At 41.3% G+C, this 17,250-nt stretch overlaps 1 protein-coding gene across 3 annotated transcripts in view; it reads right to left on the bottom strand.

Moving 5' to 3' along the window:
- nuak1b (NUAK family, SNF1-like kinase, 1b) overlaps positions 1 to 17,250 on the bottom strand; it is a 34,235-nt gene that overhangs the window by 12,554 nt on the left and 4,431 nt on the right. For 2 of the 3 annotated variants that reach the window (XM_077517367.1, XM_077517370.1), the window contains exons 2-5: positions 12,737 to 12,857; positions 6,170 to 6,321; positions 3,197 to 3,262; positions 2,967 to 3,086 (exon numbers count right to left, since the gene is read on the bottom strand). In XM_077517367.1, coding sequence (XP_077373493.1) covers positions 2,967 to 3,086; positions 3,197 to 3,262; positions 6,170 to 6,321; positions 12,737 to 12,857 — 459 coding nt within the window. Of the gene's footprint in view, positions 1 to 2,966; positions 3,087 to 3,196; positions 3,263 to 6,169; positions 6,322 to 12,736; positions 12,858 to 16,758; positions 16,904 to 17,250 lie in introns of those variants that run through there. The other variant, XM_077517369.1, reaches the window with a different exon arrangement.

Below are 17,250 nucleotides of genomic sequence, written 5' to 3'. Positions count from 1 at the left end.
ATCGCGAATAACAATATTGAAGCACTTATTACTAATGCAAGCACACATTGATCGCTTCACAAGCAAATTAGGTTCCCCTTCATCTGACAATTAGCATAGATTTTAAACATAGAAGGCCAAAACATCCCTAATGAAAATTAGATTGCACCAATAAACTAGCCACTAGAGGGTGCTAGAACTGCACAAATGGAAAATGTCCTAACTCATTTGCTCCCAATAACGTGTAAATACGTTTTTTAATGTTCTAAGTGTCCCAAAGACGTATTTATACGTTTTTTGTTTTGTTTTTAGCATACAGAAGCATAGAGAAGGCTTTGATGCAGCTTCTCAACAAAGAACGGTTGCAGAAATGGTAGTTATTACACAAACGGCCAGCAGGTGGCAGCAGGGCAAAGGAGATCAACCAGAGCCATCTAGAAAAAAAAAGCTCAATTACTTACAATTTTGAATAGATTTGTGAAAACTGATGAAACTTAGCTCTCTTCTAATGCTAATTGCTGCAAAACGGAAACAGATAGAGACATACTTTTTTTGCCTGATGAAGGAAGAGACGTTAATCTTTCTTTTATAGCAATAGAACACAATATTCTGTAGGCTTTGCAAAATCAGTCAAAATCCAGTAAAACAGTCAGGAGCGAACGGGACTGTTTCTGTGAAAATGGCTGGGAGTGAATGAGTTAAACAGAGGTGTTCCTTTTAAATATTGTCAACATGACGATGACGATATTGTGGCAGTTTTAATATAACGACGTTGCCCTTATCGTTACATCCCTATTCATAAGTCGGGATGTACACTGATAAGACTTTAGTGATTCTAATTCCGTTTTTGATCAGATTCCTTATCAATCCTCATCGGTTCGTATTGGGTGAGGGAACACAAATGGGTTTGTTTGTGTTCATTCCTCAAAATTTAAATATTGTGAACATGACGATGACGATATCGTGGCAGTTTTAATATCACAATATTGCCCTAATTGTTACATCCCAAGTTAGCGCTGAGTGGGCGGGTGAGCGGCAAGATGAAAAAAGAATTGGAGGAATGTTTTTCTCCGAAGTCCCGACACAAGGTCTACAAAGAGGAAATTAGATAAGACCAGTAAAGAGACTTCCTCCAAGGCTCTGGACTCAGACCAGGAATGCATCGCGCTCTCTTAAACTATTTGGCCCAACGGTGAGGGCGAAACGAGGGCGCGCTCGATTGTTGTGTGCTATTTTTTGACAAAACTGTCATTTGCGGCCTTATCCCAACCGTGGACGTGTAATTTTCACTTGAGATCGGACGGCGGTGTTTTCTTTTTGTTTTTTAGGACTCTCAAGGAAATTATAGTGAATTACGCTCAAGTGGAAAGGTTGGGTTTCAGAAACTGAAACTTAAAAAGGAAAAGCTTTCTCCCGTCTTTTGTTTTATGGAAGTGAAAGTAGTTGAGTCTATACTGTGCTTTGGTGTGGCCACTCTCCTCCAGTCATTCCAGTGTCAGCAACTTATGCATATGAAGATTTTTTTTCAAGGCTCAAGCTCCGCCCTTTTAAAATGGGGCACAGGATGAACCTGGAAAAAAATAAAAACAGGTCTCTTTGGCCAAAAATGTAAATAAAGACAAAATGTATGATACTGAAATGCTCTTCATCTAATGCTGTCACTAGTGGATAGTTTTAGAATAGATTAATTTATCGATTATTCAATCGATTAACTCATTCACTCCCAGCCATTTTCACTTCGCTCCCAGCTGTTTTACTGGATTCTGACTGGTTTTGCAAGGCCCACAGAATATTGTCTTCTATTGCTATAAAAACATGGAACCTACCAAAAGAAAGATTAGAGTCTCTGCTTTCCTCAGGAAAAAAAAAAGTATATTTACATTTCCGTTTTGCAGCAATTAGCATTTGAATATAGCTAAGTTTCATCATTATTCACAAATCTGTTTAGAATTGTTGGGAAACAGCTTGTTTTCAACATGGCCCTGGTTGATCTCTTATACTCTGCTGCCATCTGCTGGTCGTTTTTGTCATTACTTCAATTTTTGTCACCAATTCACTGCAGTAGAGAGGCTGCATCAAAGCCTTCTGTATGCTCTAGCATAAAAAAAAAACAATAAAAAACAAAACAAAACAAAACGTATAAATACGTCTTTGGGACACTTAAAATATTTAAAATAGAACATATTTAAACGTTTTTGGGAGCAAATGAGTTAATAGACTAATTGGCTTCATTTTAATTTTGCCTTAAAATAAATAAAATAAAATCAATAAGAGATTACTGTTTATTAACTAGTGATTGGTGGTCATTTCGAGCCTGTATTACGTTTACCAGTTCGCTCATTGTTTTTCAGATTAAAAACAGATGTTTGGAAATGTCTTATTCTGATTAAACACAGAAGATATAATCATTCTTCTTTCATGAAGAACTCCAGAAATCAGTGAACAAGTGCTGTTGATATGCTGAAATCAGACGATTTGGACAATTTTGAATTAAAAAATGGCGCCAAACGATTACTCGATTCTCAAAATAGTTTTGACAGCTCTACTATTTGCGATGCCTCGCTGTACTGTTTTTCGGCACTCCCAAGAAACGTTTTCGCCATGTCACCACGAGTGCTCTTTGATGCTACGCCGCTTGTTCCGATCCAATTAAAGACGGAAAGGAAGGAAGGTGAGCAACAGCTATCCTCCACTTTCTCACATCAAAGCGTATTTTAAGGAGGGAAGGCGAAATGGCGGGGGAGGGCAGAAGACAGTATCCGGGCTGGACCGCTGTGGAGTTGCACGAGAGACCTCCTTTCGACTGACTAATCCCATCAAAGAACTACAAATAAGACCCGCGCTCCACTTTTGTGCACAGGCGACGTTGACGGCGCTGATTCCAAAAGGTGTTAACAATGTTACGAGATCCTCCACAACGATGACGGCTTTATCAAAATGGAAACTCGCAAACACACTTTACAGCCTTTTGCGTCACTGGCGCTCACCTCCGGCCCGCGGTACGGCCTCCCGTTGACGATCTCTGGCGAAGCGTAGAGCGGGCTGCCGCAAAACGTTTGCAGCAGCTTGTCTTTGTGGTAGAGGTTGGACAGGCCGAAGTCGGCAATCTGGGAAGAAGGCGAGTGAGAAGCGAGTGAGAGAGAGAGAGAATGCTGGAGGTTTGCCATCGCTCGTGAATCCCTCGAAGAGGACGTTTTGAAAAAAAAAAAACGGTTACCTTAATATTGCAGTTTTCATCCAGTAGCACATTTTCCAGTTTCAGATCCCTGTGCACCACTCCGTTCTGAAAGAAGACACGCAAAATCAATCACTAACAGAGACGAGACTTTGCACTCATTCTTCTGAGGTCCCACTACAAAAACGTCAAAGCCAAGCTCACGGAAAAGTAATTAGGGATAGGCCGAATATCGGCTATCGGCGGCGATATTGGCCGATTTTGACGAATGTTGATACTTTTTTAAAAATCTGATGGCTGATATCAGGTAAATCTAAAACAATTTTAATCTCTAGGAACTATCTATTTCAATTTACAGTTAACTTTATAAGAGATGCTGCTGACCCTGGGAACCTTTTGAACCTTTTGTTTTTGTTCGACATTAAAACAAACAAATGTGTGTAAAAACTAAATGGGGAAAAAGAGCTGGGTGAGATGGTCTCAGAGGGAATGTTGGTTGATATGTGGAAAATACACAATTCAAAAGTACAATATCCTTAACTCTTTTACTGCCACACGTTATCAAAAAAAAAAACTTTAATATGACAAAGGCTTTGATCATTCACATCATCCTTGAAAAAGCTCTATTTCATCAGATTTCGTCATGTTTCATTGTAATTTCATACACCGGCAGTCCATTGAAAAGAGATCTGCTGGCCATAGTTAGTGAGTTTTTGATTCCACAACCTATTGACCAGGCAGCCCTGCACTTAGATGGTGCATTGCTAATTGATTAAAAAAGAAAAAGAAAATTGGCTGAAGACTAAAGCACTATCGTTTAAGCAATGGCTGATAATCGTGGATGACATACTGGACATGGACCGCCTTACATACAGACTTGACCGCTTTCACAAGAATTGGGGGAAATGGCTGACAAAACTACGTTCGGATGGATCATAACATAATCTGCAAAATTTTTTTCTTCCTTTTTTCTTTTTTTTTCCTACTCTGAGCAGAATGTGATCCTACTTAAATGTTCAAGATTGAAAAAATAAAAATAAAAAAAAAATTGGAAAATTAAATATTTACTGAAGAAAACATTTTGTTCAAAATTTCAAAGAATGTCTTGTCTAATATAAAAAAAAATATCTGAATCTTAAAATGTCTGAAAAAGTCATTCAATAACCATGCTTTAAGACATTACAACACAGAATAGAAAAAAAATGAATATCGGCTCCAAATATTGGTTGCCAGCCTCCTTCACTACTAATAATCGGCATCGGTATCGGCCCTGAAAAATCATATTGGTCTATCTCTAAAAGTAATGATGAGGCAATGACGCCATAATTTCACCTAATTCCACTTTTCCACCACATAAGACAGTTTTCCACTTGACAATTGTACTGCAAAAAACACGCTGCATTGTACACCACAGACGGAAAAAGAGGCTGACAGTGGCGAATGGTCTCTTGTGTTTAGTAAGGCCAATGACTACATGCAGTCACCAGGTACATTATCACTTGTCGAGCTCGTTTTATTGTCTTGGCCATTCCAGCTTCCACAAAGTTTTATTTTGATTCCACTGCTATAAAGGGGGTTGGCGAAAGCTACTCTATCATTGTCTGGTGTCTTCATGTTGACATCTGCTTTGGCTTTGTCACAACTGCACCGGCCTGTAATTTCCAGCCTGTGCAAATTATATTTTCGCCATATATTGAGACAATTGGCGCGGGGTTTTAAGTCACACCAGTGGGCCACGTCGGCGATGATCCCGAGCCGAAATGTTTACTTGCTTTGTTGTGGCGGTGAGTCATGCTGCCCTGCCCACTTTGAGATGATCTGGTAAGGATGAGCGATCATTCTTTGTGAGTAGAGATAGGCCGATAAGGTTTTTCTGGGCCCGATACCGATACCAATTATTAGTAGTGAAGGATGCCGATAACCGATATTTGGAGCCGATATTCATTTTCACTAAAAAGGGACATCAAAATTTGGAAAAAATACAAACTCCAGCTCTTATCTTTTTTGTTTTTTTGTTTTTTATTTTTTATTTTTAAAGCATATGTTTATTGAGCAACTTTTAGGGTTAGTAAAATATTTTTAATTTTTTATTTTTATTTTTTTTTTTTTTTAAATCTTAGTCAATAGACAAGTTCTGGGATCTCCCAGGCGCAGTAGCATGTTTTTAAAAGTTAAATAAAAACAAACAATTATTTTCTACACAAAATAAAAGTCTTCCAAAATTTCAAAATATCCAAAGTATTAAATGTTTACTTATCTTAGTTTTAATTTCAATCAAAAACAGAAGGTGCAGAGAGTTCCCAGGGTCGACAAAAATGAAAATAAAAACTTTTTTTTTTTAAATTTACATTTAAATTAGTTCCCTTAAGTTAACACTTAAAAAAAAAAATTGATCGATTATCGGCCATATGATTCTTCAAAATGGCCAATTTCTAAAAATGCTGAATATCGGCGCCGATAATCGGCCCAGCCGATAATCGGTCTATCCCTATTTGTGAGGGACTCTCCTATCTGGGGGCCATGACATCATGCTTATCTCCAGCTGAGGAGAGGGAAGCCCGTCCAATCGAGCCCGCCGAATCCGATGGGGATTTATTGAGGTGCGGGAAAAGGGTTTGACAAGGGCGGAGCCAAATCCGCGGGGAGATCTCGGCCGGCTTTAGCGGGGTATCCTGGAACACCCGGCCAGCAGTGTGTCAGATGAGGACAGAACTAACGCGAGGGCCTCTCTCTCGCTCTCGCTCTCTCTCGTGTGCTGTAATCAGAGCGTATAAGCCTGAATTAAACTGGCCTGCGTTCCGTCTTCACTCAGAAACAGATGACTCTCTCTCGCAGCAGCGCGCCAAGAAAAGCATACAGCGTAAAAAGGCTCGCAGATTAACCGTCTCTAGCGCAGCCCGATGCCGAGGCGCATGTTGACCGTTACACAAAGCGGAGCCTGAGAGCCCACATCCGGATGCGTGCAAAGCAAAGAGGAAAAAGGCAGGCCGGCCGACTCCGTGTGTGGCTTCTTACCTTGTGGCAATGGTGCACGGCGGAGACGATCTGCCGAAAGAAGTGTCGCGTCTCGCGCTCGCTCAGGCGCCGCCGTTCGCTGATGTAGTCGTACAGCTCGCCCTTGCTGGCGTACTCCATGACGATCACGATCTTGTCTTTGTTCTCGAATACTGGAGGGATGAAACACACACACACAAAAAAAAAGATTTGGTCACAGTGTATTCCCGTACACAGTAACTTAAAAAAAAAAAAAAACAATAAATAAATCATTTAATTATAAAGATTTGTGCACATACAGACCATTATCGACATAAAGTGTCATCTTTTGGGATCGCAGTAAAGCTCTGTTCTCAAAAAGAAACAATTTGAATTTTAAAAAAAGTTTTCAAGTGATTGACAGGTGACATATGACAAGTTGGGTCAAACCATTCTGGTATGGGGGAAATGCTGGGTTTTTAGGACATTGAAATTCAAATGCCTACTGAATATATATTCAGTATTTATATATTTTATTTATTATTATTATTATTATTATTTTTTAATAATAGTAAATTAAAATTGTATTAATAATGAAATAAGTTTAAATATATTTAGTAAAAGGGGTAGGACTAGATAAGTTTCTAACTTCTTCCTACTCCCTTTTGAACATGTAAGTTATGATTGATTGAATGATTATTTTATTGGGATTTTCTTCTCTTTTGATTGTTGTTTTGTTTTTGTTTTTTTCCTTATCTCTGCTGTTCATCTGTTTATATGTTCAATAAATTAATGGCACAAAAAAAAAAATATATATATATATATATATAAAATTCATTTTATGAAGTCATATAAATATATATATATTTTTTAGAAATATTTACGAATGCTTTTAAATGTATTTTAAAATCTCATGTACTCCCCGGAGTGCCTTGACGTACCCCTATGGGTACTCATACCCCCATTTGAGAACCACTGTACACACAGTAGGAGCTGTGCGGCTCATAGAGTAGATTGATTGTCTCCCAAGTTGAAGGTTGAGAGTTTTGTTCCTCAACCCTTGAGTGACTTTTTTTTTTTCTTCAATTATTTATTTTACTCTCTTCCAAGTGTAAATATTAGGGCTGGTAATCTTTGACTGTCTCACGATTCGATTCGATTACGATTTTTGGGTATTCGATTCAGAATCGATTTTCGATTCTCGATTCAACCGATTTTCGATTCACAATTATTTGATTGACAAATGATTTCTGCTACAATTTACAGATATGCCAAAAATTGTCATCATCTACTCCAGTCTGCTTTGCAAGACAAAATGACAAATAGAGACATTAAAGTGTCTTTTTTTTTGTTTAAACATTTATTAATTTTGTATTGTAAGTGCCTTTTTCCACAAAAACAGAATGTGGGCTACAACTGCCTTTTCCCCTTCTTCTTCATTTCTAATTTCAATAAAATCAATTTTTGGATATTGAATATCGATTTGATTAATAAATGAGAATCTCGATTCTTTTATGAATCGATTTTTTGGAACACCCCTCGTAAATATTACTCTAAAACTGAGTCTTTTTACTCTAAATAGAGTCAAATTTACTCCACAGAGTTGACTGTGTACATATTAGGAACAGATGAGATGCATGTCTAATACGCCCTTTCGATGGGAACACCACAACTTCTTCTCCCCGTGCGCCACCTCAACCCCACCTCACGCGTCTGGCCCAAAACCGAGCAGGGAGGGACTGTTAACTCAATCAAGCGCGCTCCTCGGGGACGGCGGCGGGTCAGTGAAAACGCACCCGGCCAAACAGACGCTCGCTCTGCTGCCGTGTCAAACGATGCCCTTGACACCTCACACATCAACATCATGTCACCACATTTCTCAGCACACTCCCACATTCCCCAACCAAGCACGCCGAGCCGTTCATCTGATAGCCTCGCGTGAAGGATCGGACAATAATGCGGTGCAACAACATAGCGTAGGTGTCACGAAAGTAAGTCGCGGAGAACGGACAAACCTCCGTTTTCAGTTAACAGTGATATCGTTAACAGTCGCGACATTACTTCACTCCTTTTGCACTTTTAATTTTCTGCGTCTCTCTCAATGTTCACACACCTTTTACGAAATGAAATTAAAAAGCATTTTCCAGCTATGCATATAACTGACAGCTATGTTTAACACATGAATGGGTAAGAACAACTTTAAGTCCGTCCATCCATTTTTCAAACGGCTTGTATTATAATCAAAACATTCAGTGCCAAAGTCGTGCCATGTCGTCATTTTTGTTGTTGTTTGTTTTGTTTTAGCCAAACCGCTAGCATACATGAGCGGCGTACCATTTTAGAAAAATTAAAAATAAAATCACGTTTGCCAACTGTTTACAGTGAGGGCTGGGCAACTTTAGTACCGTGATGGTGCCACAGCTTAGTCAACAAACGTTTTACTCAGTCGTTCTCAAGCATATATTTGACAAGGGAACATGTATATGTATCTATAATCACAAAGTGTGCTATGCTAGTTAGCATGACGACAATCTTGGAAATGTGACGAATCTAACAAAGTTCTCACGTGAAAAAACTGAACGCTGATGGAACTTAGCTGATTTTATTGAATTAAACCACTTTTCAGATGTTATGGGTGTCAAAGGAAACAAAAATATTAGCATCAAAGTCACTGTTTAGCTTTTTTTTTCTTTGGATTTGGGCAAATCGGATGCATTTTTTTGTTTAAGTTGACTTATGTTTTCGTGCTGATTACTAGAGAACTGGTGAAAGAATCTATTTTTTTCATTTGATAGATGTAAAAATAAAACATCGATCCATCATAGAAAACAATATTGTGTGTATTAGCACTCTATCATCAATGCAAATGGTTGGCACTGATTAATACATACAAGTCAAAAGTCTAAAAAATAAAATAAAATACAATAAAAAGTACAATTTGGAGTTGTTCTGAGAAAAAAAAATGCCTCAAAAGCCCAAAATTAAAAACCGCTTCGATTTCATCTCAGTTGTCCATTTTTTATACAGTTGTTGTTGTTGCTGTATTGTGGGTGAGTTGGACCTTATCCTTGGTGAGAGGCGAGGTACACCCTGGACTGGTCACGAGACAAACACCCGTTTACACTCACATTCACACATGAGCATAACGTACAGTATTGTATTGTTGCATATAATTAACGACACTGTGACTGCACCAAACAACAAAGAGCAGTGTCATGGTTTTGCCATCTGCCGTTTCATTTCAACTTGGTGACATCACTCATTATGAAGATGAAAGTGGAAGACTGACAAGATGGCAACAACATAGTCTGCCCCATATCCCGGGGCTTGATTTTTTTTATTTTTTTTTCCCCACACAGCGGGGTCACAAGGGGCTCGGCTTTCCCGCACCCTTGAGTGAGCACCTTCATAGCCTGTCACATCCCCCCCCCCCCCTCCTCTTCTCCTTCCCGGGGTCCTTTTAAAGATATAATCCTCTGCGAAAACACACAGTTGCTGAGTGAGGGTAATGCTCCCTGATTGACTGTCTGGACGCCGAGCAAGTCACAGACGGGATGCGGTGGGGGTGTTGAGCAGATCGGGCCTTCTGATTGGCGGACGGAGCCGTGACCGGGTCTGACATGCACCGTGACATGACCTGGTGGAGTTGCTCTTGATGTGCACATTCTCAGCTTGCACTCCTGTTTACCTTTGACCTCCGTTGCTGGACTAATTACCCGGCTTATATAACTTGGGATTGCCCAAAAAAAAACCAAAAAAAAAACCTATCGCTTAACTTGGCTTTGTTAAACTCCATCCATCTAACTGTTGATCACCTTGGGTCCTATTTTCATGCCCAGCCCAAGTTTAGCCCAAGTCGCAGTCAAACTGTGCGCATGAGTGGATTTATTTTTTTTTCCTTTTGGTATTTTGCTAGATTAGTAACATTTTGCGCCACTGTGGGAGGGAACGCAGCTGACTCCTGGCCAATCGAAGCGGCTCCCATCATAGTCCATTCAAACAGAGAGGTGTGCAGAAAGCGAAGACCTCTTTGAAAGAATATATCTACACTGAGAACAAGCTGACGCCTCCAAATTTGGATTAAAAAAAAAATATATATATATATATTTTTTTTTTCTTAAAAAGTATATATATATATTCTTTTTTTTTTTTTTTTTTTTAATCCAAATTTGGAGGCGTCAGCTTGTTGTCAGTGTCTCCACAACCACAATTACGCCACGAACATTTTAGTCCCATGTAGCAATTTGCACATTTACAACACCATGTGCCACCAAGTGGTTGTTTTAAAAGGGGGAGGGGGGTGGCACTGAAGTACAACAAATCCTCTGTTAAATGCCGCACAGCCTGCTGATGGATGCAGACTGTGAAGTGTGGAAAGGGTGTGGTAAAAGTCTGTCTTTTGCACACACGGCTGTTTGGGGCTTTGCAAGACAGTGTGCGGGAGCTATTCAAAAGGGTGTTGGCGGATACACGCAATTTGGGGGCCTGGTATACGTGTATGCAGCAGTGCCTGCTGCGCCGGAGCAGCTTCCTGATGGAGTCCGCACACTTAAGAGGGCTCAGGGAGTTTATAAAGCAGCTGCACTTCAGCCCTTCAACCGACTGCCTGCTGGCAAGCTCCCACGACAAACACCGCTGTTTGTTATATGCGCTCTACAGATAACGACCGGGGGACTTTGAAACGCAACAAAAGGACAGTGGTCCGACCAGTTTTGGCGCCTGGCACACAAGCGGCTGCCAGCCATTGTACCGGGGCAGCTGTCAAGAACCGGCGGGTTGACACGGGCATAAAAATAGCCGCCGGTCACAAATCAAGCAAGAGTGTTTCGCGTTGCTGTGACTTGTGGCATTTAACGGTCGGCAGTGCATTATGAGGGATGATGGACTGTGAGCAAGATGTTGAAAGAATTCAATGGGAATTGTTCTGCCTTTTACACTCGCCATTAATTGCGTTCTCGAGGGTTAAGGGCATTCAATAACATATGATGCAGGCCATGTCTGGTATTTTTACACACATATTCCATGCATTTTGGCTTCTCGATCCCATGTAAATGTCATTCAGGGTGGAGACTTTTACTAGCCTCTTTTACACCGTTGCACTGTCTTAGCAGTAGGGTTGACACAATTTTGTTTAAATATTATTTTTGTTAATCCACTAAGATTGAATTTGAGTTCAATTGAGCGGATGTATCTACTCAATTAGTATCTTATCTACATATGCAACAGTTAGCCTCGACTAAACGGTTAGCAATCACGATTAGCATTAGCATGTTGGTTATTAATTACCACATTTAAGGTAAACAATCACGAACCACCATTTAGTTCACACATACATCATATCTACATGAGTTGAACTGAATGGATATAACTACTAAATTATTATCTTCTGTGTGCGAGCATTTTTAAACACAAACACAAAAAAAACGGTTAGCAATCGCGATTAGCATTAGCGCACTAGCAATTATATTTAAGGTATGGTGACCAAACGTCTTCTTTTGGGAGGAAATTTGGGAGGACAGACCACTTTTTTACATCCAGTCCAGGCGTCTGGGAGCTTTATAAATTCATGAAAATATCCGGTTGACATTGTGTGACTAATAGGAGGTGGAGTGCACCGTGTTACTGCACGGGTACCATGATATTAAGGCCGGGCCGAGTGTCCTCTTTTTTTCTTTTTTTTTCAGACTTGAAAATATGGTCACCCTAATTTAAGGTAAACAGTACCATTTAGTTCACGTCATTTTAATATAGACACATATTATGGCGGAGCTTCGAGGCAGACATTTTTCAGTCAACCTATTTTTAAAGTTGACTTATCCGACTTGGTCGACTTCCCCCCCCCAGCTCTACTTAGCAGACACCGTAAAATCACCTTAAATTTCACCCCACTTAGCCTATAACGAAGGTGTCGTAATGTGTTTCCGATTGGCTGGAAGGACAGCCGGGAAATTCACTTTATGCACTTTTTTTTTTATATAGAGAGAGGTAGAAATGTGTTTTTACAAATACCCGTGGACTTCACATGACCCGTCTTGACGGTTTTGGTATTTAAAGAGTTGCTTTATGGAGTAGGTGGACGCTAACATTGCTCCAGGGAAAACATGGCGTCAATCCTTGCGTTCTCTTTGCATTACTGGTGGACAGCAGTCAAGACAGTGCGCAGGCCTTGGGTGACTGAGGTCAATCCTGCACATACGTACACACAACTGACATATAGGCAGACAACACACGCATGCAGGGAACACGTGCAACTTTCACAAATGCAGTCTGGTTCCCAGCTGCAGTTGTCTTTTAAGTGTCAGCAGATGTCTGGCCCGGAGATCAAGACTGAGGATGAGACCTCTCAGATGTGGGAGAGGCAATCCCTCGGAACGCCGAGCCTCTTATACATTCCGCAGCACGCGTGCACACAAAGGCTATCTAAAGCCAATCCGAACCTTCAGAGAGAAGATGACGAACGTCTCGGGTCTTTCTTTTTTGTTTTGAAATGGCGTTTGCATGTCATAACATGACAATCCTACAAGTGGGGATGTGTGCGATGTGTATTTATGGGCGTTCAAGCGTGTGTGCCAATTTGTCGCATACGCTCGCGCACTATCAGGTGCTCACCTTCGTATATAGAGATGATGTGCGGGTGGCGGAGTGATGACATGATCTCAATCTCACGGCGGATGTGAACCATGTCCTGCTCATCCTTGATCTTCTCCTTCCGAATAGACTTGATGGCCACCTGTGAGGAATGGAGGCACTTTATCAGCCTAAAAGCTAAAAGTAGAATAATGATGAGAAAACATTTGACGATTCCACGTTTATAGTACAGATTGATGATTTTTCCCATGCAGATTTGAATAAAGGTGCAGCTCAACTGAGGCATTTTCACTTTTTACTATCTGATTGCCTGGTGGCCAAGTTCAGCAGTGACCGACCAGATATTGCAGAACTTTATAGTGAGGAACACAAAATCGTCGTCGTCATGTTCACAATATTTAAAAGGAACACATCTGTTAAAAAAGTCAGGTTGATTTCCATTTGTGCAGTTCTAGCGCCCTCTAGTGGCTAGTTTATTAGTGCAATTTAATGTTCATTAGGGATGTTTTGTCCTTCTATGTTTAAAATCTATGCTAATTGTCAGATGAAGGGGAATCTAACTTGCTTGCGAAGCGATAAATGTGTGCTTGCATTAGCAAATAAGTGCCTCAATATTGTTATTAGAGATTGTAGGTGGTTTATATGCATTGCTGTTATGTACAAAAGCACAATATTGTGCTTTTTTTAGTATGAGCTTTTTTTTTTTTTTTTTTTTTTACAATATTGTGATTTTATTTAAATATCGCCATGTTTTGATTTTGTTTTTTGGCCATACTAGATTTAAGTGTAGTTGCACATCCACTACAGTAGGTGGCAGTGGCGCTCTCATTGTCAGTGTGTGGAAAAAGGGTCTGAAGAAAAAGTGGTTCCCGCTATTGTCAAGGAGATGAATTACTGCCACCTATAGGAGAGGAATTTGCGGAGGCATTTTGTTTTTGAATATGTCTATGTCTATTGTCTATATATCAAAATGCAAATTTGGCCTCTCAAACTGTGATACAAAACCGCTTATGTCAAGCCTTGAATTCACAATGTTCCCCCAAATGGACCAGAAAGTCAGCTGGGATAGGCTCCAGCTCACCCACAATCCTAATAGAAAATGAATGGCATCTACGCCTACACACAAACTCACTAGGTTCAGTATTCAAATATTGAATTTCTTGCTACTGTGTGCCTAATAAACTGAGTCAGTTGTCGCTCACGTTTGCTGCACAAACGTAATCATGTGATGCCAACAGATGGAAAAACACAATGCCGCATTGCTGTATAACAAAATAATCAGCGCATAATCTTATCAGTGAACTTTACACTTGCTTGTGTGAGGTATTTACGATCCCGTCCTGTTTTGTCACGGCTTTTGGCTGATTAATGAAAGACACTCGGTGCGATTCTTTAAACTGATTTCGCCGCCCACTCCGAGTGGTCCTTTTGTCACGGCGTGGCGTTCTTTGACCCTATCAGCTGCCGCTGCTGACACAGACGCGGGATGAGTCAGAAGAAAAGAGGCGTCATTCGACACTGTAATTTACTCAGCCTCTTTTCAAGCGAAATGAAGACGCAGGTTGGTGTGCGGGGGCCCTATAATGGAGGCTTGCTTTGTGCTCTTCAGGTGCCCCCTCCCCCAGCCTATATTTAAACCAGGTATTAGTCAGTGTCACCCTCACAAGGGTATTCACAAGGGGGCGGGGGTTCCATAACCGTCTACCTGGTAGCAGCTGAGTGCAAAAGCACCGGCCATGTTTCCTCACCTGTCAAGAGTCCTTGAAAGGACACTAAGTCAACACACTTATTTTTAGTCATTCCAAAAAAAAGAAGCTTTGGCCTCTTTTTTGATAGCCTGCTGGGACTTTTTTTTTTTCTTTCCAAATGTGGAAAATGAGGATTGAGTGAGCGCCGCCTCCTCAGCTTGCCAACGAGGAGGTCAAGCTGTCGTGGCAATGCTACCGCGGAGCGCCTTCCAGTCCTCCGGACCTATATGCGCGCCTTAAATGAGAGGCTACTCCAAATACACGGATAAAATATACAGTCGCGCACATGTCACTGTAATTGCAGCCTAAACATTCTTGCATGAAATCCTGGCGTTCCTTTGATGAAGCGGATGCAGAGTCCGTTCATTTGTTAGTTTAAACTTTTGTCCTCCGCTATCTTAGCACGAGTCTTCTGACGAGTGCTTTATATTCCATGTGGCCAAAACCGCAGGCAGTAGCCAGTGCCAAGCTAATTACCGAGTACATCAATAAAAATAACCCTAAACCGGAATGGTTCTCTTCCAGGGTATGCCTTGATTACATAGAATTGAAAGAGATTATACTATAATAAACAAGACGGAGCCCCAGGAGTCCGGGCGCTGTGTTCACAATTAGTAAAACTTGTTTGTGTTTCTTCTTTTTTACCTCATTAGATTTACGAGTGTTTCATCTCCGAAGCGCGCCGTTGCAGAAGGTTGAGTCATCCTCCTGCTTTTATGAAATCAGGAATTCACTAATTTAGGAAATACCTGAGTAACGACCTATAAAGTTTGCATGCAAAGCAAAGTTAGCATTTTGAGCCGTAACGATGCTAATTCGGCGCCGCAATGCTAGCCCGTTGAAAGCCCACAAAAGGGCCTTGAGAGCAAGCCAGGTATCCGTTGTGTATCTCCTCGTGTTCTCCCGCCCTGACCCCGACGTGGATCATTAAACAGGACCGCAGACTATCCCACTTGCCAGCTGACTGACACAGCAACGCTTGTCCTTAAGTGGAACCCTATTACTGTCACTCACAGTCAACAGCCGCTACCCCGCGGCCCACCGTGGCCCCTGCCAGGTATGGGGTCGACCCCCCGCCAGGTTTCCAACAAGCCTTTTGAAGTGAACGTCGGCGCTTCGCTCCACTGGAGCCTGACATCTCCGTGCTCTTTCTCAGACCATTAAAACAGATGAAAGATTCATCGCGAGCTCGCCCATCCCCGTGTTTTCTAAAAGTCCCCGGCGTCTCTTATGTAGTGTATCGGGCTTGAGTCACAGTTCGTTGGCGAGGGGGAGGAAGAGGCCCGTCATTCTTACGGAGAAATGTATTCCCAAACGAGCCAAAGATCGTAATACCTCATCAACGGTGCTGCATAGAGCGCAGGAATGCCGGCGTTTTCCCTTTCCCGTACCTCTTCGTTGTTGAGCCATGATGTAATGTGATGCTTTAAGATTGTATTAATATCATGTTGTTATGCTTAGAACAAAGGATCTCCTTGAGGGGGTCACCCCCTTAGCCCCCAATTTTTTTTTTTTAGTTATGTGCTTTAGTTATGACTTTTGTGGTTGGTGAGGTGCGTATTGTGACTGATTTCCAGACCACAAGCTATGGATTGCTAGTGTAGTTGTTTATACCAGTCATACAGTTTTGGTGCCAATCTGCACAACACAGTGGATTGCGGATCTGTTCACTCAGTTACAGACCGCTTACATTGGGAACAAGTGGGGCAGTGACGCACCAAACCAAAAGCTTGTAACGGTCACTACCGCCACCTAAAGGAATGGAGTAGAACAGTCTCCGCCATGACTTGATGACTGTTCCAATTCAGGGGCTACATCTATCGATAACGAGAAGAACACTAGATGGCTCAAGGCAGAGCAGCAGCGTTGTCACTGGTCGGCCATCTTAGGACAGGGAACTGCTCTGGTGCGCCGCGCTGTAGTTGGTGGTAAGGTGGATGAAATATCCACTTAAGTACTCGTAACTTGCTAAATTCTTGACAGATTTGCAAACGGATTGGTTTATTACAGTCCATATTAACGTGGCTATGATTCAGGTGGAATTTTTAAGTAAGTGCAGAGGCCTCGAGTTATGTCGGAGTTACGGTCTACGCTAGCGATGTAGCCCGAAATTTGACCTATGTCGAATTTCCCCACTAAAGTCAATATTTACATCAAAATAATTGGCATAAAAATCTAAAATACATTCAAATAAAAAAATAAAATAAGATGCTGTACGACTCTCCAACTGAAACCTAAGTCTTTGCCGATGTTCGTCGGTGTCTCTCCTTTCTGTGATCTTTTTATGATGTTTACCTTCGTTTCCATGGTAATTGCTTTTCTTTTGGATGGCCCAACATTGATAGACGTAGCGTTCTTCTTCTTTGTGGCCATGATGTGGAAAAAAAGAGGGTGAAAAAGCCTAAGATACTTCCACAAGTGCACAAGCGCTAGCACTAGCTAAGGGCTAAATAGCGGACGAGGGGAAAACACTGCGGGCTATATGGCGGACAAGGAGCCAAAATAGCGCACAGGGCCAAAATGGCGGACCGGGCATAACCGTTGTAAAGTCGAAACGCCTTAGGTTGAGTGCACCTTAACTCGAGGACTCCCTGTAATAATAAAAAAATAATAATAATGTGGCATTGTTGTGTCATCTCTTGTGTCATATGTAAACAGCAACAAAAAGGGTTGACAATTTGGCAATCTCAACCAATCTACAGCAATTTCAAAGTTTGTGCCCCATTGACTGTAATGTTATGATTACTAGAGCAGCCCTGTCTCAAGATGGCCGCCCTCTGTCTTTGC

This window comes from Festucalex cinctus, chromosome 3 (genome assembly GCF_051991245.1).
Source record: "Festucalex cinctus isolate MCC-2025b chromosome 3, RoL_Fcin_1.0, whole genome shotgun sequence".
NCBI classification, from domain to species: Eukaryota; Metazoa; Chordata; class Actinopteri; order Syngnathiformes; family Syngnathidae; genus Festucalex; species Festucalex cinctus.
This window is presented reverse-complemented; position numbering and strand designations above follow the sequence as displayed.